At 39.7% G+C, this 24708-nt stretch overlaps 1 protein-coding gene across 3 annotated transcripts in view; it reads right to left on the reverse strand.

Annotated features, from left to right (window-relative positions):
- Positions 1–24708, reverse strand: part of LOC124794724 (enolase-phosphatase E1) — a 44286-nt gene that overhangs the window by 11749 nt on the left and 7829 nt on the right. For all 3 annotated transcript variants that reach the window (XM_047258318.1, XM_047258317.1, XM_047258316.1), the window contains exons 4-5: positions 22571–22703; positions 8864–8987 (exon numbers count right to left, since the gene is read on the reverse strand). In XM_047258318.1, the coding sequence (XP_047114274.1) occupies positions 8864–8987; positions 22571–22703 (257 nt within the window). The remainder of the gene's footprint in view (positions 1–8863; positions 8988–22570; positions 22704–24708) is intronic.

Genomic DNA, 24708 nt, shown 5'->3' on the forward strand with positions numbered 1-24708 from the left:
AAATAAACAATTACCGCTCTTCTTTATTGCAGAAAAGCAGTTCGTGAGAATGATACAAATACCTTTCCTTGCTATTGCCTGTATTAGGAGGCTTATTGCTCGTTTGATTTAATTAATAGAATATGAAGCAATCGGTATAAAGAATGCTTTTTCCAAACTTACTATGAAAGAAAGTCTGCTACCAAGACCTTGCTTTTGTTTAATTACTTTATTTATGACTGAACGTTTCTAAAACTGAAGCTACTCATCCATGCTCTGCACTGCAGTTGAGCTCTGGCAACGTCGTTCTGTTCATTGGCTGACTGTTTTGTGACGTCAGATGCGCAGAACGAACCTAAACTCTACTGCCGTCATAAATGACATGCACTTTAGTAATAATCAGTAGTTCAAATACATTACAAATTATGGTATCCTTAGGGAAACAGTTTCAAGGGACAAGAAAGGACACCAGGTGCAACCAATGTGTATGCCTGGGGGCTTCAACATGTTATGCCACAGAGGGAAAAGGGTGCAAGCAACTGCAGATTGTGGCACATCCTGGAACTAATGATGCCTGTCATCTGGGCTCCAAGGTCCTACTTTGATCATTCCTGTAACTTGCAGAGATGATTGAGAAGACCAGCTTTACACATGGAGTTTCAATGAAGCTCACAATTTATAGCATTGTCCCCCTTGGTTCTGAATCCAATGGAATGACTAAACTAGATACTTTGAAGGTTCTGGGACAAGCTACACTGTGACTTTCTGGACTTGCACCATTAAGGTTGAGAGCTGTATGGTCCCCCTAAATGGGTCAGATGTGCACCAGACCTCACAGTCTGCTACCCAGGTAGCCGACAGTGTGTGGTGTGCACTTTTAGAGCAGGCTACTCTCCATCCAATCCAGATAACAGCAGTAAGAAATCCACAAGTATCAGTCTAAGACCAAAGGAAATGCCTGTCACAGGTGAGTATTAAAATTCTTGTTAACTGCCAAAACATTAGCACTATGCCAGCCAGCAACACGGTAGTGGTGTCTGCATAGTATCGCTCTGTGGCCAGCAACAGCAGAGCACGTTAGTATCTTTTGCATTCTGTTGGTGTTTTGTTTAGCCGACTGGGAAGAAGACATTGGATATCTGGTGTGACGTCATATGCGCATGAGATCGGTCTCTAAGTTTTATATATTTTAGGTTTCAGATACATATTTTAAGGGTTTTTGTGATAATATTTATTATATAAGTGACTTATTATTAGTTTCTTCATTCACCTCTGCCTTTCTTGTGTTGTGGCCTGATATTTGTGAGTGTTTCACACCGAGCAACTTAACCTCTTACCTGTGTTTACATTCCATGCTGACCAGTTGCAGCTGTAGAGGCACATCGAAAGCTAAGTACTAATTAATTGTTTGTGTATAGTGGTTTATTTAGAAACTTTAGTAGTCTTCAACCGGTGTTCTTTGTGTTTTCTGGTGAAAATTTCAGAAGTAGTTTTTGGGAAGTGTTTTCAGTTTCATTACTGTGTCATTAGACGTTTGATTTTCTTTCTGTGTTAGTCTTGGATTATATTCTCGTTTGTTGTTGTTTAATACTATTAATAATAGTAGTTACTTCCCTTGTAGAGTAAGTTTGTGATTACTGTAGTCAGTTTAACAACATCTTTTTGTAGTAGCAGAACTTAGATAAAAAAGTTTTCTTGTTTCAATAACTAAAATTTTACCATGAGTGAGAAGTGTGGGCTTTGCCATAGGTTCGCGAGTAGTGAATTGCGGTGTGAGACTTGTTCGAAGTATTTTCACTGGGGGGAATGCAATGGGGAAGCCAGTGGGCCTTCTGGTGAGATCCTCTCCTGGAACTGCAGGTTATGTAGCAAGAGTAAGTTGATAGAGGAGCAGGAGTGTAAGATCTGTGCCCTTCAGGTGCAGTTGAAAAACTGCACAGGAGGATCTAGATAGGATGAGGAGGGAGAAGGAAGTTGGGGAATGGGAGCTGGCTGTTGGCAAGAGATCTGCTAGGAGGAGATTTTCAGATAGTTTTACTATTGGTGTTTGCAATAGATATGACTAACTGTCAGAGTCTAGTGAAGAGGAATCTCTAGTAGCTGTAGATGTAGGAAGTATGCAGCAGACCTCAGCAGTTACGGTGGCTAGGACAGTTGCAAAGTCGAAGAGAAAGAAGAAGGTTCTGCTGTTAGGTAGTTCTCATGGCAGATGTGTAGGCCAGCAGTTGCAGGAAGTTTTGGGGAGTGAGTACCAGGTCACCAGCATTGTGAAGCCTAATGCAGGATTGGCTTAGGTGACTTAACATAGGGGGGTTATGTAGGTATTTTACTAAAGAGGATCAGGTAGTGATTGTGGGTGGGGCTGGTAATAGTATTGATATGGATGGGGAGTATGACAGATGGTGACATGGAAAAGATAGCCACTCAGACTGGCAACACGAATGAGCTTTTCGTGGAACTGTTTCAGCATCACAATCGGCCTCATCTTAATACAACCGTCAGGCGTAATAACATGAGACTTGGGGGTGCGCTGATGACAGAAGGCATGGGTCACATTTCAGTGGTGTCGGTGGAGTCTATCAGCAGGACGGGTTTCACTAGACATGGCCTGCACCTCAACAGGTATGGGAAGGGGAGGTTGGCAAAGCTTTTAAGTGACAGCACAGGTGGGGGTGGTGGGATCACTCATTCCTGTAGTAATGGGTGCTAGAGCTGCACCTTTTTTTAGATTGAAGTAGCTGATAGGTATTCCTGAATAAGGGAAGTCTCTCTAACAAAGAAACCACTTTCAACAAAGCTTAGGTATCCAAGTAATGAGGGAATTAGTATCTTTCATCAAAATATACAAGGTTTTATCTCTAAAGTTAGTGAACTGCTTATAGATGTTGACTCAAATTATTGGTATATCTGAACACTTCTTAAATAAAGAGAATTCAGAGGCTTCCTTTACCAGGATACAGGTTGGCTGGCAGCTTTTCTAGGAGCTCTTTGCAGTGTGGAGGGAGTAGTCATGAATGTGAAAAACGGTATCCCATTTGAGTCAATTGATGTTTGAAAGTCCTGCACTGAAAAGGTGTTTGAATGTCGTGCAGGTGTGGTTAAATTTAGTGGAGTTAAACTTCTAACTGTTGCTATTAATAGATCCCCAGACTCAGATTTCACAATATTTTTGCTAAAGCTAGAGGAGGTTCTTGGTTCACTTTATAGGAAATACAAGAAGTTTGTTATATGTGGAGACTTCAATATTAATTGTATAAATGATTGTGCAAGGAAAAGGATGCTGGTAGACCTCTTAGACAAAAGTGTTCTGAGACTGTTATCCAAAATGCTCCTCCATGATACTGACAAGAGGGAGATTGAGTTAATAATTAAATCACTAAAGACCAAGAACTCATGGATATGATGGGGTATCTAGCAGAATACTTAAGTATTTTTCTATGTATGTTAGCCCAGTACTTAGCCATATCTGTAACTTTTCCTTTAGGAGTGGTCGGTTTCCTGACCAATTGAAGTACTCAGTAGTGAAGCCACTTCATAAAAAGGGAGACAGGGATAATGTTGACAATTTCAGACCTATTTCTATGCCATCGGTGTTTGCTAAAGTTACTGAGAAGGTTGTATATACAAGGTTACTGCAGCATTTAAATTCACATAATTTGCTGTGAAATGTACAGTTTGGTTTTAGAAATGGTTTAACAACTGAAAATGCTGTGTTCTCTTTTCTCTGTGAGGTTTTGGATGGATTAAAAGGTTGTGAACGCTAGGTGTTTTCTTTGATTTAACGAAGAAGGCTTACGACTGTGCTGATCACAAAATATTACTACAGAAGTTGGACCATTAGGGAGTAAGGGGAGTAGCTTACAACTGGTTCACCTCTTACTTTAAGAACGGAAAGCAGAAGGTAATTCTCCGCAATACTGAAAGTGGTAGTGATGTTCAGTCCCAATGGGGCACTGTTAAGTGGGGCGTTCCCAAAGGGTTGGTGCTGGGGCCACTGCTGTTTCTTATTTATATAAATGATATGCCTTCTAGTATTACAGGTAATTCAAAAATATTTGTTTGGTGACACCAGCTTGGTAGTGAAGGATCTTGTGTGTAATATTGAAACAGTATCAAATAATGTAGTTCATGAAATAAGTCCGTGGCTTGTGGGAAATAATTTGATGCTAAATCACAGTAAGACTCAGTTTTTATAGTTTCTAACTCACAATTCAACAAGAACCGACATTATGATCAGACAGAATGGGCATATTATAAGTGAGACAGAACAGTTCAAGTTCCTAGGCATTCGGATAGATAGTAAGCTGTTGTGGAAAGCCCACGTTCAGGATCTTGTTCAGAAACTAAATGCTGCTTTATTTACCATTAGAACAGTATCTGAAATAAGTGATAGTTCAACATGAAAAGTAGTCTACTTCGCATATTTTCATATGCTTATGTCTTATGGTATTATTTTTTGGAGTAATCCTGATTCGAAAAGGGTATTTGGCTCGAAAATGGGATGTCTGAGCTATATGTGGTGTAAGTTAGAGAACCTCTTGTCGACCCCTATTCAATAGTCTGGGAATTCTGACACTGCCCTCACAGTATATATTTTCTTTAATGTTGTTTGTTGTTAGCAATACTAGCTTATTCCCAATAGTTGGCAGTTTCACTCATTTAATACTAGGCAGAAATCAAATCCGCAAGTGGAATGCAGTTCATTCACCCGTGTGCAGAAAGGAGTGCAGTATTCTGCTGCATCCATTTTTAATAAGCTGCCACAAGAACTCAAAAATCTTAGCAGTAGCCCAAACACTTTTAAGTCTAAACTAAAGAGTTTCCTCATGGCTAACTCCTATTCTGTCAAGGAGCTCCTGGAAGAGCTGAAAAATTAGCAAATTCCAGTGTTACATTGTTGATTTTCTTTATTTAAACTTATGACTTGTCACCTGAATATGTTTCTTACGTTTCATTTTATCTGTTTCTACTATCGTGTTATAATTTCATGTATTGACTCGTTCCATGACCATGGAAACTTCTCCTTAATTTGGTCCCACAGAACAATAAATAAAGTAGGAGGAAAAACAGTAGTGATAGCAGCCCTGTAGGAGCTCTACATGTTGTACAATTCAATTCATGTGTTTAGTGCATGGCACACACACTCTAATAGGGAGAGAGGGGAGAGGTGTAGGGGAAGAATTGGAAGCTTGTGAGGACAATTTTGTTTCCTGGAGGCAGAGAACAGACACTGTGATTGTAAGAGCAGCCGTAAATCCTCTAATTGAAGGCCACAAACTTTCCATTGAAGGAGAGCCATAACAAGGAAGGGGAGGAGGGAAAAATGAAGAGTGTGTCACCTCAGCTGCTGCCCAGTGCCAGCCTTCAAAGACACTGCTACAGGGCACAGAGGCTGGAGGATCCCACTCCACGAGATCTACAGAGGCATCAACTTTCTCCCCCTGTCGATGTGCGGAGCCCAGGGAAGGAAAACAGTTGGTGGTGCACACCAGTGACATGGAGGTCATATGGATTGCATGATGACACCATCAAAGACGATCTCTTAGTCAGTGAAGGAGAAGTCCGTTTGCCTTTATTTAACTTCTCAGAGCCTTTCCAGTTGGGAGAGGAAGACTCCTCTGTTGGCCAGAGGGATGTAGGAAGTCTTCACAGCAGTATTCCTTCTGACCTGCCAGTTGTGTAGCAAGTGACTTTGCCCCAGGACACAAAGGTTTGGTGGCTGCTTGTACAGCTGAATGAGGAGATTGCGATGCTACCATGACACTTGGCAATTTCACAACCTCAGGCTGAATTTGAGGCTGCATGTCTGCATGGCCATGTCCTTCATGGAGCGAGATGTAGCAAAAACAGTACTTTAAGTGCCAGGTGGTAGAATGCTGGGTTTGCAACTTGCCAATAACTTGAGCGACTGGGTACAGCAATTTTACTTTTGAAATTTCCTGGCAGATTAAAAGTGTGTGCCAGACAGACTCTTACTTGGGACCTTTGCCTTTCATGGGGAAGAGCACTTGCCCATGAATGGCAAAGGTCCCGAGTTCACGTCTCGGTCCGGCCAGGAAGTTTCATAACAGCACACTCCATCATGGAGTAAAAAATCTCATTCTGCAAACTTTTTCCTTTACCTGAATGTCCTGGACAGCCTGCTCATCGAGATACAGGGGACAATCTAGAGATGAGGCAGCATGGCCACATGTGTGTGTACCGCAGGTTACACATCTGGCCGAAGTCAACAAGACATCCCGGTGTGGTATGTATGACACTAGTAGCAGCACATCGGGTTTGGAATTTACGGTCAGACTGATGACTTCATAGCCTGCTTTGATCTTGGACAAAAGCACCACTATCAAACAGTGCATGGGCACTAAGGAGGCATCTACCTTTTTCGTCACCTGATGGACGGCAATGACATCCTGATCACAGAGGTACGTTTAAAGTTCTGCCTCAATCAGACCATTGAACAGAGTAATATAAATAACACCACGGGAAGAATTCCGAGTTCTATCAGCCTTGAGAAACAGGATAGCTGTGGAGAAGCGAAGCAGCAAGCAATAATTGTGTTTGAGAACCAGAAGTAATCTCCAAAAGCAAAGTGCCATCACATAAATGAGAGCAGAATTTAACAGGGCTGGCAACTGCATTAATGCCTTTCTGAATAAGAAACAGACTAATTGTTGCAAAGGACTGATCATCTTCAGTATGTTATACCATAAGGAACTGTGGTGCAGCTGGGAGGGTCTTTGAATCAGGAGCTTCATTCTGTTTACATTTGGTAGACATCGACTGCAATGATTGGCTCCTAGCAATAAAATCTCTCATGACTACCAATGGGGAGGGGAGGTCCATCCACCTTAATTGATTGTTCACACCTAAGGTTACACCTCCCGAACATCTGACAGAGGGACCAATCGGCAATTGGGGAAGGTAGCAGCTCAGCTCAGGCAAGCAACCCTCCCCAGGCCTGGCTTGTACCAGGGATATGTGTGAACCCTACCTGTCAACCTGAGCCTGGGAATTACATGTTACCCCGTCACCTGTTATGCATCAGACGCATGGGTCTGTCTTCAGGCGTGCACAGGGAGGACGAAGTAAAAGAGGAGCCTCAAATGCCAAAGCAGAGAAAGGATGGAAGAAGGTAAACAAAGAAAGGAAAAAATAAGTGAGAAACAGAGGTGAAACTATCTCAGCAACTGAAAATGCTCAACACATTCCCTAAAACATCCCAGACATATTCCCCAAGGGAGGGGGAAAAGCAATACCAAGAATAATGACACGTAGCACGGAACGGAAAACATGATGCAAAGGCTGGGGAGGTTGTAGGGATATGAAATGGAATGAGTGCATAGGCTCAATCATGTGTTAAGCAGGAGTATACTTCGACTGACTGGTAGAATACTGGGAATGTGCACTTAGTCTACAAATGAAATTGCTTACAAACCACTCATGTGACCAGATCTAGAATATTTTTGAAGTGTGGAGGCCCCGTAACATAGGATTAGAGGACTGTACAAATGGTCATAGGCTTGTAAGACCAATGGGAGGGTGTTACAGTGATGCTGAAGAAACTTGACTTGTTGACTAAGATAGACAAACTACCCTGAGAATGTTTCAAAAACCAGCTTTAAATCATGACATTATACTACAACCCCTTATGTATCACTCACATGGGGATCTTGAGGACAATATTAAACAATTACAGCACAAGCAGATGCCTTCAATCATTCTTCTTGCACTCCATAAATGAATGGAATGGGAAGAAAGTCTAATAATTGGTATAAAGGAATGCACCCTCTGGATGCACTTTGCAGTTGTCTGCTGAATATGGATGTAGAAGTACACATCTGTTCAACTACATCTGCTATTTCTGAAGGAATCCATGACAAGCTCTAAGTGGTAAATATGATTTGTTCCACAATGGTTACTAAATTTCTGCTCACAAAGTGGATGGTCAAAATGAAAGCATTTTTTTCAGTGGTTCCATATCACACATATCATGATTGCTTACGCAAAGAGTTTCATTGGTACACACAACCAAAAGCAAAGTATTTTAAGCTGACTTACATTTTCAAGAAAGCAAGATTTTACATCACTTCTGCAAAATTTTCACTCATATCTGAATATCAACAGATTCAGATAATTGCAAGTAGTTGCGAAAAAGACCTGGCAAAAGTTGGCCACTAAAATGATTAAATGGGAACACATTTTTCAAGCAAAACACGAAACTAGAAAATTAAAACATGCCCTCTTGCTGAATACTCACTACGTACAATTTTTTTACAAATTATGAAAGATTTGGATGAATGAAAATTTATTAAATGAAATTGGCTTGATACCACTTCAAGTAAGTTTGTTTTCATTCGGTATATTGCTTTTAAGCACTTAAAAGCCCATTTCACAATTTAGGTAGGCAGGTAAACACATCAACAAAACAAATGATTTGTATTGCTCTCAAACACTTTCACAATTGCAACAAAATATTCAATGGACATTTAAAAAATGCGAACAGCAAGCAATGCACACCATTGTGTCAGTATTAAACAGTGAATTACACTAACCTAACCTAGGCCGGAGACCAGTCAAATGGTGAAAACAGCTTTTATTCTTACATAACCTCATTCAGAATCACATCGATTTCATTTCCTCACATTGGACAATCTTCAAAGCTATTGTAATGTAAACTGCTGGATTAATAAAATTATGAAACCAGCAACATTAAATCACTTTTCCTACATAAACCATTTCCAACATGATCAAAACAGTATTACTGTGGAATGTACTAAATATAGTGTACTACTATATTCAGTACATTCCACTATACATGTGAGCTGCACAACAATGAAACTGCCATACCCATTGCTAAACATTTGAAAGGTGTATTTAAACTAACCTTTTGGAACATCTGTGAAGAATATAATTTCTTCACTTCTGCACTTCAAGGACTTAACAATGTTGGAATAGCTGCTCTCTTCCACTTTTGGCCCCACTGCTGTATCGAAGTAACCCGAAAAAAGCTGCAATTCACAATAGCATTAAGACATTTGTAATATGAAAGTCTGAGGGTAATTATCCCTCAGCATGGCAAAATATACACTAAATAGTATGGCACACTAATAGCATATTCTGTACACAAGCAGAGTTTCTCATGTCTTCACAGATACAGAATTTGCCCAAATTTTAACCATGGAAACTCAGAAGTGTTAATAATCAGATTTCAGTTAAGTGTTTCTTCAAAGTCTATAAATGCGCAATTGTTCAAAATTTAGAGTTTTGTAGCTATAAAGCAAGTTGTCAGTTCACGAAAAGTTAAAAGGAAAATTACTGTTTTGATGAATTACAGCATAAGGAAAAAAGATAGCCAGCAGTACCTCCACGCACCACAACATTTCAAGCAATATCAGGGATCCACAGAGACTCAAAAGGAACAAGATATTAAGAAAAAAGAACAATAAACAGGTCACACAAATTATGTGCAAAAAAGTTCTATGCACTAATGAAGGAGGAACATCCAAATGTGGCTAAAGTATGTTCTGATAGTAACAAATTGAGCCACTGCCAATGCCATCTGTACATGAAATTCTTTTAAGACAGGTTTGGCTACACAATTTGTGCATTTTGATTCATTACAGAGCATTGATAAAGGAAAGGACTGCTTTTTAAACTTAGCTTAAAACAAGAGCAAAAGGACACAACCAAGTAGCCTCAGTTCTACATGAAATATATTCACTATTGCAAATATGGACAACCAGCTGTATAATGGAATAACAATGAAAATTTGTGCCAGACCAGAAATCTAACCTGGATTTCCTGCTTTATGCGAAAAGCTGCTAACCACTTTAGCTACCTGTGCGCAACTCATGGCCAGACCAAAACTTTCAAATCTCGTTCATGCACCACAACCCGCACACACTCACTACTTCCTGAAAAGTGGGACATTTTAATTGATGTCAATGTTCAAAGCAGCACAGCATCATACCTCTTAACACAGGCATCAAAATACTGTATTTACCCACCTATACCTGGTTGTTGTTTTCAGTTCAGACACTGGTTTGATGGAGCTCTCACTGTTAATCTATCCTGTGCAAGCCTCTTCATCTCTGAATAACTACTGCAACCTACATCCTTCTGAATCTGCTAAGTGTATTCATCTCTTGGTCTCCCTCTACAATTTTTACACCCCCCCCCCCCCTCCAATATTAAATTGGTGATCCCTTCTTTTAGTCAAGTTGTGCTACAAATTCCTCTTCTCTCCAACTCTATTCATTACCACCTCAATAGTTACATGATATACCCATCTAATCTTTAGCATTCTTCTGTAGCACCATATTTCAAAAGCTTCTATTCTCTCCTTGTCTACACCGTTTATCGTCCACGTTTCACTTCCATACCTGGCTACACACACACACACACACACACACACACACACACACACACACACACACACACACACACACACACTTCCAGAAAAGACTTCCCGACACTTAAATCTATACTCTATGTTAAATTTCTCTTGTTCAGAAATGCTTTCTTTGACCTATCCCTTGGGCTGGGGTAATGGTTGTGTATGATGTGGCAACGAAGTTAAACTACCACTATACACTAATGGTTGGATGCCCAAGCCGTCACAGAATGTGTGGCTTGAAGACTTTGCTACTCAGTAAAGTAGGACAGTGATCTGCGGCATCTCTATTGTAAAAGCAGAATGCTGGGGCATGCACAAGTAGTCCAGAACACACCATTCATTGTACATTGCTGAACATTGAGCACCGCAGCACGCCACCCCTACATGTTCACCCCCCCCCCCCCCCCCCAACATTATCAACTACGATTGCAGTAGGCACAGGACTATCACGATTTGATCATTCATTGATGGACACATGCCAGCTCTTCAGGTGAGTAACATTTTTTGCTACACTAGGTCGATGGTCGTGTCCACAAATGCTGTCTAGGCGAATAGCAGCTCGAAACTTGCAGCACTCCACAAATGCAGTCTGTCATCTTTCAGCAGTATAATTGTACGCGACTTGGAGCCAGAATCTTGCTACTGTGGTATGATGAGCATTATAGTGAACTCATAATGTCTCAGCGAAACTCGCCTGACGTAAATCTTATGGAACATACTTGCATCCCTATCAGGCATCATCACCACATACACAAATCAGTGGCCTGTTATTTACAAAAATTACGTTACCTGTGCATAGACATCTAATACCACATACCTCCACAAACCTACCTTCAGATTGATATCCTATAAGCAGAATCAGTGATATTTAGTTCCGAAGACCAACACACAAACTATTACATGGGTGGTCATAATATACTGACTTACCAGTGTACTTCATGATGGCTGTAATCATCACAGAACCTGTTCCTTCGTATGTGCATGCACATCCAAAGGAACACTATCGTTCTGCTTAACAATGGCAGTGCAATATCATTGCCTCTGTTCTATTGGATTTTCTCAAACATTGAAGCTTCCCAACCAGAAAATTGTTCAAATGAAATTTTCAGACTCTTGTACCATTCGAAATAAATATTCAGTAATGATGTGCACACTAATGGGCAGCATGGAAGAAAGCAGAAAATCTAAGAAGCTGGTCCATAATTTTCCCATTTGTGATGATAGATATAAAACAGACTGTTTGGTAGAGTGGATGAAGACTACTGGAAAAAGGAAGATATTCTTTCACCGACAATAATATACAGTGCTCGAACAACATGGCAATGTCTTGATACTAAATGAAGACTGGCAAACAAAGGATCGGAAATCCCATGCACTGGAAGCCCTACAATCCAAGATGCCTGTCAAAATAACAGCTCAGCAATTGATGGCTTGTAGGAAGCCCAGGAAGGTGATCTTGTCAGTATCTGACACCATATACTTGAAACCAAGCTCCAATTTTTTATTTTCAGGATCCAAAAAACTGCTTGAAGTTTAGAAACGAACACCGAGCAAACTGAAGCTCTGAAAAATAGCACTACAAGCTACTGCAAGTAACCTTTGCCGTCAAATGTGAGCAGCACTATATGGGCACATTTTGCAGGCACAAAGATAAATACTGGCACCAAAACTCCTCCCTTAGCAAAAGTACGAAAAAGGAAGGAGGTGAGTCTAGCACTCACCCATTAAAGACACCAACCATTTCCTTAATTGAAATCTGTGCCACTCCCACCACACACCTTCCTTGTCACCACTTCAGCCCATGATTTTGTTTAGATACATTGATGACATCTTTGCCATATGGACTCATTGTGGAGCAACCTGGTATCTCTTAATACCTCCTAACTAATTTTAACAGGTTCCTATTCTGAATCCCATGCCACTTTCCTTGCTGATCTCATCCTCACTGAAGGGCCAACTACACACTTTTGTCCACAAACCTATTAAAGCGTACTTACATTTTGACAGTTGCCATTATTTCCGTATCAAACATTACCTCCCATATAGCCTTGGCATTCGAGGCAGACATTTGTCGGGATGCAAACTTTACAGCAGTACACAATCATTCTCACTTCAGCCTTGTCCTGCCACTACCCTTCCCAACCCTCCTACAGTGGTATTCTGCTGTCCACCGAACCTACACAATATACTCATCCACCCTTACACAACCCCTGCTCCCAATCCCTTACCTCATGGCTCATACCGCTGTAATAGACCTAGATGCAAGACCTGACCCATACATCCTCCCACCACCACCTACTCCAGTCCAGTCACTATCACCACCTATCCTGTCAAAGGCAGGGCACCTGTGAAACCAGTCATGTGGTCTACCAACCTAAGCTGCAACCACTGCGCTGCATTATATGCAGGCATGACATCCAACAAGCTTCCAGAATGAGATTTTCACTCTGCAGCAGAGTGTGCACTAATATGAAACTTCCCGAAAGTTTAAAACTGTGTGCCAGACCAAGACTCAAACTCGGGACCTTTGCCTCTCACAGGCAAATGCTCTACCAACTGAGCTACCGAAGCACGACTCACACCCCATCCTCACAGCTTTACTTCTGCCAGTACCTCGTCTCCTACTTTCCAAACTTTACAGAAGCTCTCCTGCGGAAGCTGAGCTCTCCTGTAAAGATAGGAAGTAGGTGCACGAGGACATGGCTGAGCCACAGCCTGCGGGATGTTCCAGAATGAGAGTTTGCACTCCGCTAGCGGAGTGGTAGAGCACTTGCCTGTGAGAGGCAAAGGTCCTGTGTTCGAGTCTCCATCTGACAAGTTTTAATCTGCCAGGAAGTTGCAACCAACAAGCTGTCTGTCCACATGAATGGCCACCGACAAATTGTGGCCAATAAACAAGTGGACAATTCTGTTGCTGAACACGCTGCCAAACACGATACCCTTCATTTCAATGACTCCTTCACAGCCTGTGCCATATGGATCCCTCCCACCAACACCAGCTTTTCTGAATTGCAGAGGTGGGAACTTTTCCTGCAATATATGTTTCCATAACCCTCCTGGCCTCAACCTTTGTTAGTCACTGTCCTCATCCATACACATCTTTCCCTGCTCCTATTCCAGCACTACACAGCTATCATTCCCCCACCACACCCAGTTCCACCCCCCCCCCCCCTCTGCCCACCACCCACCTGGCAGCACTTCACTGTCCACCATCCCCACCATACTATCCCTCCTCCTTTCCCCCACCCAGTTGGCACTCCCATCATGCACAGGTGCTGCTGCTTGCAGTGTGGTTTCAGATGCCTGAGACTGCAGCCGTGTGTTTTCCCCCTGCCACCACTTTGTGAGATTTTTATTTACCCAATTACATTATATTGTCAAAAATTGCTTCTGTTGTAATTAGTATTTCAGCATGCTTTTTCTCAAGAATTTACTTTTTTATGTTTATCAAGTTCTGGGAAAATGCTCCTCAATGATTATTTCTTCCAACCACCCATTTCAGAGGGCTATCCCTGCATCAGGTGGATTTATGCCTAAGGCAAGGCTATTGTGTGTATTCTGGCAGATTCAACCAAATCTCAAAGAACAATAGCAAGGGAAACCTGATGTGGACCAACTCATCCATCAACAAACAGTAAATTACCAAGTGGGAAAAGAAAAGCAAAAATGGACAAGTGAAGACAGCTTCACAAATAGTACTATGAATAATCCAGAGAGAGAGAGAGAGAGAGAGAGACATACAAAAAGCAGACCAAGAATCAATAGTGAGTTATAATAATGAGACACTAGCAAAGCTATTAAATCAATGAACCCCATGTTGCTGTGTGGCAAAGCCACAGTCCTTATTGACCAACATGATGGTATTATATTGTGGTCTTCAGCCCTGAGGACTGGTTTGATGCTACTCTATCCTGCCCAAGTCTTCATCTCTTAATACCTATTGCAACTTACATTCTTACCGTATTCATCTCTTGGGCCCTCTGCAATTTTCACCCCCCCCCCCCTTACACTTCCCTCCAATACTAAATTGGTGATCCTTTGACCTCTCAGTGTCTTATCAACCAATCCCTTCTCAAAATCAAGTTGGGCCACAAATTCCTTTTCCCTCTAATTCTACTCAGTACCACCTCATTAGTTATGTGATCAGCCCACCTAATCTTTAGCATTCTTCTGTAGTATCACAATTCAAAGCTTTTCTCCTCTTATCTGAACTGTTTATGCTCCATACAAGTATTTTGACAAAGACCCAACATTTCAACCTATGTTCAATGGTAAATTTCTCTTTCAGAAACTCTTTTCTTGCCATTGCCAGTCTATGTTTTGTATCCTCTACTTCGGTCACCACATATTGCTGCCCGAATAACTGGTCCTCTACTGCTTGAAGTAGTGTTTCCTAATCTAATTACCTCAGCATTGCCTAATTTGAAAACACTCCATTAGTCTTGTTTTGCTTTTGTTGATATCCATTTTCCATCCACCTTTCAAGATGATGTCCATTCAATTCAACTGCTCTTCAAAGTCCTCTCTCCGACAGAATTACAAAGTCATCGCCAAACCTCAAAGTTTTTATATCTTCTTCCTGAACTTTGATACATATTCCAAATTTTTGTTTCCTTTACTGCTTGGTCAATACGCAAAGCAAATAACATGAGGGATAGGCTAAAAACCTGTCTCACTCCCTTTTAACCACTGCTTCCTTTTATGCCCCTAGACTCAACAGCTGTCTTGTTTATGCACAAACTGTAAATAACCTTTCACTTCCTGTATTTTACCTCTGCTGCCTTCAGCATGTCTAAGAGTATTCAGGATAACATTGTCAAAAGCTTTCTCTAAGTCTACAAATGCTATAACGTAGGTCTGCTTTTCCTTACCCCATCTCCAAGGTAAGTCAAAGGGTTAATATTCTCTTGTTCCTAGATTTCTCCAGCACCCAAACAGATCTTCCCTGAGGTCGGCTTCTACAATTTTTTCCACCACCACCACCACCACCACCACCACCACCACCTAAGACTGATTATGCCTTTCAGTGCTCAGTCTGGAGCATAGCCCCCTTATAAAATTCCTCCATGACCCCCTATTCAGTGCTAACATTGGTGCCTCTTCTGATGTTAAACCTATTACTTCAAAATCATTCTTAACCAAATCCAGGTACCTTCTCCTTGGTCTGCCACGACTCCTCCTACCCCTCTACTGCCGAACCCATGAGTCTCTTGGGTAACCTTGCTTCTCCCATGTGTGTAACATGACCCCACCATCTAAGCCTGTTCGCCCTGACTGCTACATCTAGAGTTCATTCCCAGTTTTTCTTTGATTTCCTCATTGTGGACAGCCTCCTGCCATTGTTCCCATCTATTAGCATCAGCAATCATCCTAGCTACTTTCATATCCGTAACCTCAACCTTGTTGATAAGGTAACCTGAATCCACCCAGCTTTCACTCTCATACAACGAAGTTGGTCGAAAGATTGAACGGTGCACAGATAACTTAGTCTTGGTACTGACTTCCTTCTTGCAGAAGAGAGTAGATCGTAGCTGAGCACTCACTGCATTAGCTTTGCAACACCTCACTTCCAGTTCTTTCACTATGTTGCCATCCTGTGAGAATATGCATCCTAAGTACTTGAAACCGTCCACCTGTTCTAAGTTTATTCCTCCTATTTGGCAGTCAATCCGTTTATATTTCTTTCCCACTGACATTACTCTCATTTTATTCTTCTATAAATAATTGTGTTCATATTTTGCAACCTGCTATTACATTCCTGAAATTAACATTCTTCCCAGTGTGTACCATATTAATCACTCCCATCAAATTTCCTATGTTCACAATGTTAATTCACACACTATTTTGCATTAACATACTTACAATCTTAGTAAGATTCACACTTTGTAAAAAAATTATTAGTGGAGAAAAAAACTGACATTGATGCAAAATGATGCTGGTGTGACATTGGCTGTCAAGTAGTGTTCACAAACATTTTTCCATGGTTAAGTTTCTCGACAGCAAGGCAATCTACTCAGCAAATCTGAACTGGCAAACAGGTCAAAGTCTGAACAGTTTGTACTTTTATCTCCTTACACTTGTACTCAGAATGGTGGCAGATGGGAGTAAATAGGCTCAATCAAATACAGCTGTCATGATCAATCACAACCATTTCCACACTGTCTATTGTGCTTGCACAGCTTTGTGATTGTTGTGAAGTTTGTGATCTTGACATCTTTGTTGAACTATATTTGGCAGTTTTGTTGTTTGGCCACTTCTAGCACTTGTTGACACACTGCTCAAATATTTTTGGTTCAAACAGAGCACCAGTTACATATTTTCTCATGCTTAGCAAGACGTGTTTCAAGAATCTATTCTTTGCCGAACACAATGCAATGTTTACATAAGAATTTTTTTGTGATGTTTCACAAACTGTGTGTGTGTGTGTGTGTGTGTGTGTGTGTGTGTGTGTGTGTGTGTGTCATCTTACTATGAAGTGTGAAAATGCAATGAGAGTCATATGTAATTTACCACTAAAACATTATTTCCCACATCTTACACCATTTCATTTCATAAAATGTCCCTTGAAAAGTGTAGAAGTGGGGATTCACACCTATCAGCTCCTATTTTATTTGGAATTGGAATTATTACAAGTTTCTTTAGGCCTGAGGGTTATTTCACCTGTCTCATACATCTTACACACCAGATCAAAGGGTTTTGTTCAGTCTGGCTCTCCCAAGGCTATCTGTAATTACTATGTCACCATTAGGTCTTTCAGTTGTCCGAAATTTTTCTCACTGTATCATATCTCATTATCATCTTCCTTCTATATAATATTCCCTTGAGGTTTATCTTCCATGTCTAGACACTACATACACCCACTTTTCACCTTTCCTTCTTTGCTTAGGAATTTTTCCACCTGGGCTAATCATATTCAAACAGCTTTTTCTGCAAAGGCATCTAATTTTCCTGTAGGCAGTATCTTTCATCTAGTGAAATAGGATTCAAAATTCTTCAGATTTGTCTCCTAACCATTCCTGCTTAGCCATTTTGCACTTCCTATCAATCTCCTTTTTTAGATGCTTGTACCCCCCTTTCACCTACTTCATTTTATATTTCCTCCTTTCATAAATTGAATTCAGGATCTTCTGTGTTATCCAATGATAATGATATAATTTTTAAATTAAACATTCCACTTTAACCTGTTAAAATGTTATTTACTGTGATCGTGATTTTGACATTTTCAAGCATTCTGAAAGCTTTCAGACATCAAATGTTGAAGATGAAAATTTTGAAGCTACTTACATGGGGATTATGTAACCCATTCAATAATATAAAGCTGTGACATGCTGTGAGAGTTAAGCTGCATGTGGTGGTACGATTTTATTTGTTGTTCCATATGCAATATACATTATTAAGCCAGTGGAATAATGATAAATATTATGTGGCATGTGTGAAATGGATCACAAGTGGCAAAAATGTAAATATACAACGATTATGAGCTATGGAAAGCAAAGATGCTAAGATACAGAGCAGATATCAAGAGGTTTGTGAAATGCATGAAGAAAATTGACAAATGTGTTAAATAACAATGGAATCTAAAAATGATACTGAGAATATAGATAATAATGTCCACAAAATACAATTGCAGAAAAGGGTCTAAAATCTCAGAAAGGCATGAAAGTTGCAACCAACATACATAAAGTGCAAGTAATATAAAAAACCACATGACTCCACACATCAGCATCTTTGCACTCTATAGCTCAGGCTTTCTACATTTACATATTTGGTGCTTTTGTGATCCATTACCATGGCTGGTACATGAAGTTTAGACTTAAAATGTTAATGGCACTGTCACCAGCTTTCTAATGTGTATGGTACACAGAACAGCATTAAATTCACACCACCACATTCAACTACTCTTGCACAGCACATCAGAACTTTACATTATTGAATGCCATTCAAGTGTCCTAAGAATTCTCCCAGTTTTTCAGATCCGTCAGACCAGATGATAAACGCAATGATAAATGCAACCAGCCTTATTTGGTGCCATGTCCAAAGCAATGTCTACAAATTTCTTCTCAGAAAGGTTGGCTATGGATGGAGATAACTGAATTCCCATCACCATGCTGTCAAACTGGTCAAGATACTGGCTGCCATAAGAAAGACGGTGATGTCAACATGTGCTTAACAATCCCACAATTGTACTATCAATTGGGAGGGGAGATCTATGCAATCTTTGACAGGGACACATGTAAATATGGAGACCACATCTAAACAGAGCATTATAATCACCTTGCCCAAAATGCAGATGTTTAATTTGTTCCGTAAAACTGGCGTTCTTCAATTCAATCAACTTTACGCACTCCACAACCACCTCATTGTGGTATTGTCAGTTGACAAGGGCTATGCATCCAAATTCTGAATAAACTGTATGACAGTAAAATCCAGCTGAGTCTCTAGGAGAATCCCTACTGGAAAGGGCCACATGACCAGATGCCAAGAATAATGAAGACACCACAGCCCCTGTAACAGTCATAATTGGAAGAGGCTATTATTAATAATCTCCTCCCTCATGCACCAAGGCCACCTACCAATTGTGAGCAACTGAAGATCCACAAAAATGTGTTCTCTTCACCCCATTGTGAACACTATTGGGTCACCACCTTAGACACTGGCAAAATATCTGGCCAGCCTCCTTAGAACAAATGTGGATCACTGAGTGCATCACTTAAAGGACAATGATTTTATCAACCGATTCAAACATCTGTCTTTTGGCCAAGGTGATTTGTCAGTTTTGGTGTGGTCTCCCTACTTATGCGAATTCTTATCGAAGACTGTATCGATCTCCTCTCCCATTTATTCAATAGCACAAGCACATGTTGAGGGTGTATTTACTAAATGGCGGCCAGTACTTTGCCCAGTTGGACTGTGTGCCAACAGAAAGTCTGCTAGCTCCATCCCTTGTAAAACTTTATAGAGAAATCTGAAGGCATCACTTTGGACACAGTTCCAGATACACCAAGTTCGTCTGATCATTACGTCTATGGCATTTATCTGGCCTGTGAAAAAACTGCGAGAATACTTTGAACACCAGAATGGCATTCATGACCACATTACACTTACAATGTAAGCACAGAGAGAGGGTGCTTTGCTCTTCCCTGATATCCTTGTTCACTGAAAAACCAATGGACGCCTGAGCCACACTGTATACAGGAAACCTACACACAGATCAGTATCTACACACACACACACACACACACACACACACACACACACACACACACACACCATCAGGCACAAAAATGTGGTGTTTTGAGCACCATCAGTCATGCTAAAGTCATCTCTGTTCAATAATCTACAGTTAGTCAAACAGTAGTTACTACTATTCAAGCCAAGGGTGTGCATTTAGAAGAGATATTCAACATGCTGAACTGTCCACAGCAAATATTTTGAATTTTCCTTTCTTACTCTGCCTGTAAGTGCCCATAAACTTTTAAACATCACAAACTACAAGACATCTCCAAGAATTGGTATGAGATCAACTATTATTTGCATTCATTACAAACATGGCTGATAACTTCCTTAACCTACCATTACAGATAAAAAATATTTTGAACTCCAGCAGTGTAGAAGACACACAGTCATATTTAGATGTTAAAAACAACAACAATTTCCTTATAACTTTTGTACAAAACCAGCATTCTTTTGTAATGTCACTACATTGTAAACTGACAATTATAACTTAACCGGATTTCAACATGCAAATTTTCACCTGTCAAAGTTGATCCTACTTCACAGCAATATACAGTGAAACAATGCTTTTTACACTTTGTAGGGACTTTTAAAAAATCATGTAGAATGCAGGAAACAACATTTTAAGTGGTAAAATGTTTTATACAGAAACCCCCTTGCATTTCTGTAGTTTATGTATTGTTTACCAGGCACCAAAATACTAATCAGTGACATGTCTAACACTTTTTTTTACTACAATTAGCTGCTGACAAACTTAACTGTCTGGGATGTAGAAACATTTGAATCCATTTCATTCACCACTGTTTTCAAAAAGTCTGCATCCATGTCATTCATTACTTAAGTAACGTAACATTGCAACAGTTAATTTTTCGTGCTTTGCAGAATGTGTTTTGATATTTTATTCTAGTTTTGGAGCACAAGTATTTACACAAGTACTTTGTGTGATGTTTGCACATATGTATTGTTCTGTGTCTCTTGCACTGTAGTCTTCAATTTGGGTTATAAGGTAATGTGCCTCCTCCTTAACTCAGAAGTTTACAACAGAAACAAAGGGCTGATCTGTCTGTGTCTACCTAACAAGCCTTTATCTGCTTGTAGCATTTGGAAACAAACACGGAAACCAGAGTTCCTCAACCTCAGTTATTATCCTTTGGCAATGATCTATTAAATAGTGATATGATCTCTAATACGATTTTTTTAGCAGAGGTCGAAAAAATCAGAATCAATAGGAGAATATTCTGGATTCTTGTAGAAGTCAACCACTTCTGACAGAAAAGCAGCAAGCAGTGGATCAAGTAAGTTTTCTTTTATTTGCGCATTTAATTTTTTGATTATGTATCTTGAAACTGAGGAAGTCCAAATTTTCCAATGTTTGTTCAATTTCTATGTTTATTACTGGAAATAGGAATAAACAAATCAGTTATTTCATAAAACAGCCATTTTAAGTGGTTCTAGTAGTCCAGTTAAACTCTTGTAGAAAAAACTGATACAACCAAAAATAAGTTAATGATAACAGCCATCTCGACTGCCTAATACAGTGCTAAGATTAATTCCTGTCAGTACAACTGATGGTTAACATTTTATCAAGGAGAGTTACAAGCAAGACAATTCACACAGGAATCAACATATGCACAAGGCAAACAGTAATGTATGTTATATTTACAATCTTTCAGTCACACAGTAAAAACACATTAGTCCATTAAAGTTTACAATACGAAGTGGGTGGAATTAATAGTGAGCGACTGCTAATAACCTATTCAAAATATACACCCATAACCAATACACAAAGACACATCAGCAAGCTTATCCCACACCAAAGCCCATACACCTAAACTGTAGACCTATGCACTAGCACCCCATGTGTACGTATCTGTAACTACAGACTGGTTCACGTAGACCTATTACACCATCCACATGGGATGAATCTGGCATGCACATGCGGTAGACAGTGATAACGCGCAAAACGCAAACAGAACTGGTTCAAAAATGGCTCTGAGCACTATGGGACTCAACATCTATGGCCGTCAGTCCCCTAGAACTTAGAACTACTTAAACCGAACTAACCTAAGGACATCACACAACACCCAGTCATCACGAGGCAGAGAAAATCCCTGACCCCGCCGGGAATCGAACCCGGGAACGGGAAGCGAGAACGCTACCGCACGACCACGAGCTGCGGACGCAAACAGAACTTTCGGATCTCTTGTAAAGTTGTTCTACCGCAATCCTTTTACAGTCAGTCGGTATAAGAGAGTGTAATGAAAAAACTTTCTTTACTGCATTTATGAAACCTGCTTACTGAGGGGGGGGGGGGGGGGCAAAAAAAAAAAAAAAAAAAAAAAAAAAAAAAAAAAAAAAACCTCTGAAGAGACCCTACACGAAAAATCCCTAACATGAATATCTGAAACTAGCCACTAGCCGCCTAGTAATAACCAACAGTAGTACACCCTTCAGAGCATGTGTGGATTGGCAGCAATTTAGAACTGCTCTATTCTGGCACACAGATAATGTGTCTGCTAATTTTCGTAGTTTCACCTGTTCTACCACTAAATGGCTGTCACGCTAGACCAGTGTTGTTTGCAGTGGATCGTCGTGTAATACCCACTTAAGTACGAGTATCTGAGGGTTCCTCCATGCAAAGAACACTTCACTTAGCTGCCTTTCAATTCTTTTTATATCTTATATACTGAGAAGCTTGCGAAACTTCTATGTCAAGGTATATATGTACCAACACAAAGCTAATAACACCAAAGCATAAAAGAAAGCATTACATATTTAGTAGTCAATTAACCATAGGAACATGGCAATATTTATGGAAAAAAACTTTTCTGGAAATGTCTAAGTATAACAAACCGTGCAACGAACACAATTATAAATTTTCAGCTAGAAGCACAACACACACACACAGCTTAAGTAATGAGAACTGGTTATCTGACAAATTTGCCCATGGAATCCACATACCTCAAGTAAATCACCATCCTGTGTGTGACCAAACAGTAACTTCTGTGCTTCAACACTTCCAGATGAATATACATAAATATCTTTCCCACTCAGCTTCCAAGACTTCAGTGCTGGGGCAACATCTGGATACACACTGTTGGAAATACAATTTCCTTTGGTCATTTACTAATTATTCATTTTTAACAAACAAAAATTAATGGAGTTCTTTTGGATGTCTTGATGTAGACTGGCAAGAATATTATTAGAATGGTTTAGCTATAACAACATTTGCTGCTGCTAGTCACGTTTCCCTATATTTTCAACATTATGCGATTCAGGAAAATTCCTGATATCATGTGTTTCTGCCCATGACATTTTTAGGTGTGACGTTCGCAATGTGTGGACTGTTGCATTATTCTGGTGCCTTTATAATCTCCTATTCTTTCATCTAGATACATTATGCACCAATTGGAGTACAGTTCATAGTATATGATAAAAATGATTGCATTGTTTTTCATTGCGTTAAAGTGACATGAGCAAAGAAAATGTCAATTTGTACTTATCTGTGAAATGCATGGAGGTCGTGCACCTACACTGAATTATAGTTCCTGTTTTCCGACACATAATTCCAAAACTTTGCACTCATATATCCGTTCATGCATTTTGCAAATTTGAAAACAGAACACTAATTACTGATGATCAACATAACCTGAAGAAACTGTAGCATTCATACACAGTTAGAAAGTGGAGCCAATTACACCAGCAATTGTTAGCTGTTTCAACAGGTGCTATGACCCAGATAGTTTCTGATGTATGCAGTAAAGTACATAAAGTACTTCAAGGATTTTACTGAAGTATGCAGAATGAAGATATGCCAATAAAATATGATTTATGATATTTAAATATATGCATGACCTGCCACAAATTACTTCATAAAATGTGGTACATAATTTGTTATAGAGCAGATAGCGCATACCCAGGGAAGCCATTTCATTTATCAAGAAAAATCTACAAAAGTGACATTAACCATGTAATTACATCTACCATGAACCTACACAATGAGGATGTTCAGGTATCCCACATATTTTTAATTTTAAATGGCTTAATATATACAAAATTGCACATTTATCTTTAAGCAAATACATTTCCATTTTAATAGAAAATACACAAGCTTGTGCTAATTCACTGCTCCCACTTCATAGAAGCACCAACTGAATTCCTTGCCTTTCTCACTCCCAACTGGACATATATGCTTAAACAATTTTCTACTCATCTTATTTCTTTTACTTTGGCATTTGTGCTGTGGACCTCTTTGGTCCCAGGAGCATAATACCTATATTTTTGTATCAGCAACATTACACTCACTTCAGACCATTCCATCACAATGCAATTAGCACTCATTTACTTCAGACCATCCCATCACAATGCAGTTAGCACATATGTATAATCAATATTTGATCTCTCAATTTGATATTTCAAAATGATTTCTTCATTTGACTACACCAAGTCAAATTTTCAGAATTATTATACAATTTCAGTATCAATTTTGTTCATAGCTTACACACCAATGCTATAGTGATTGTAGCGCTGATGTGGGACAAATTCAAAGCACATTAGATAGACAACAAAACTGGATTCCATATTGAATGAGACCTGCATGTCAAAAATCATAGCTACTAAAAAAAATCACTACACCTGGTATCAAAGAGAGACAAAGCACACATACTGATATTTGTTAACACATATTTTGGTGGATCCTAAAGTGACAATTTCAGCACCAATTTCCCTATTCTTAGAGATCTACTTAGCAAAGAACTGAATTACAGATCACAATTTTTTATGCATCTAGCATGTAGGCCACCAAGTTGATATAAATAATAAAAAGTAGAACAACTCAAAAAATCTCAACACTTTTCATTCTGTGCTTTAAATTTGCAATTTAAAAAAAAAATTTTGTACGGGAAACAGTAAAGACCTCAGCTTGTGCACTGTACCTCTTTAGCTCTGTAAGTATAAATAATAACAAAAACATTTACATTACATTAATACTTGTTCCATAGATCATGAATACATTTTATTACGATGTGAAGTGCACCTGTTTAACACAAGTTTTCATTACCCAATTTTTTTCCAGCTACTATTTCATATCTAAAAATCCA

The sequence above is a fragment of the Schistocerca piceifrons genome, chromosome 4, assembly GCF_021461385.2.
Source record: "Schistocerca piceifrons isolate TAMUIC-IGC-003096 chromosome 4, iqSchPice1.1, whole genome shotgun sequence".
NCBI lineage: Eukaryota > Metazoa > Arthropoda > Insecta > Orthoptera > Acrididae > Schistocerca > Schistocerca piceifrons.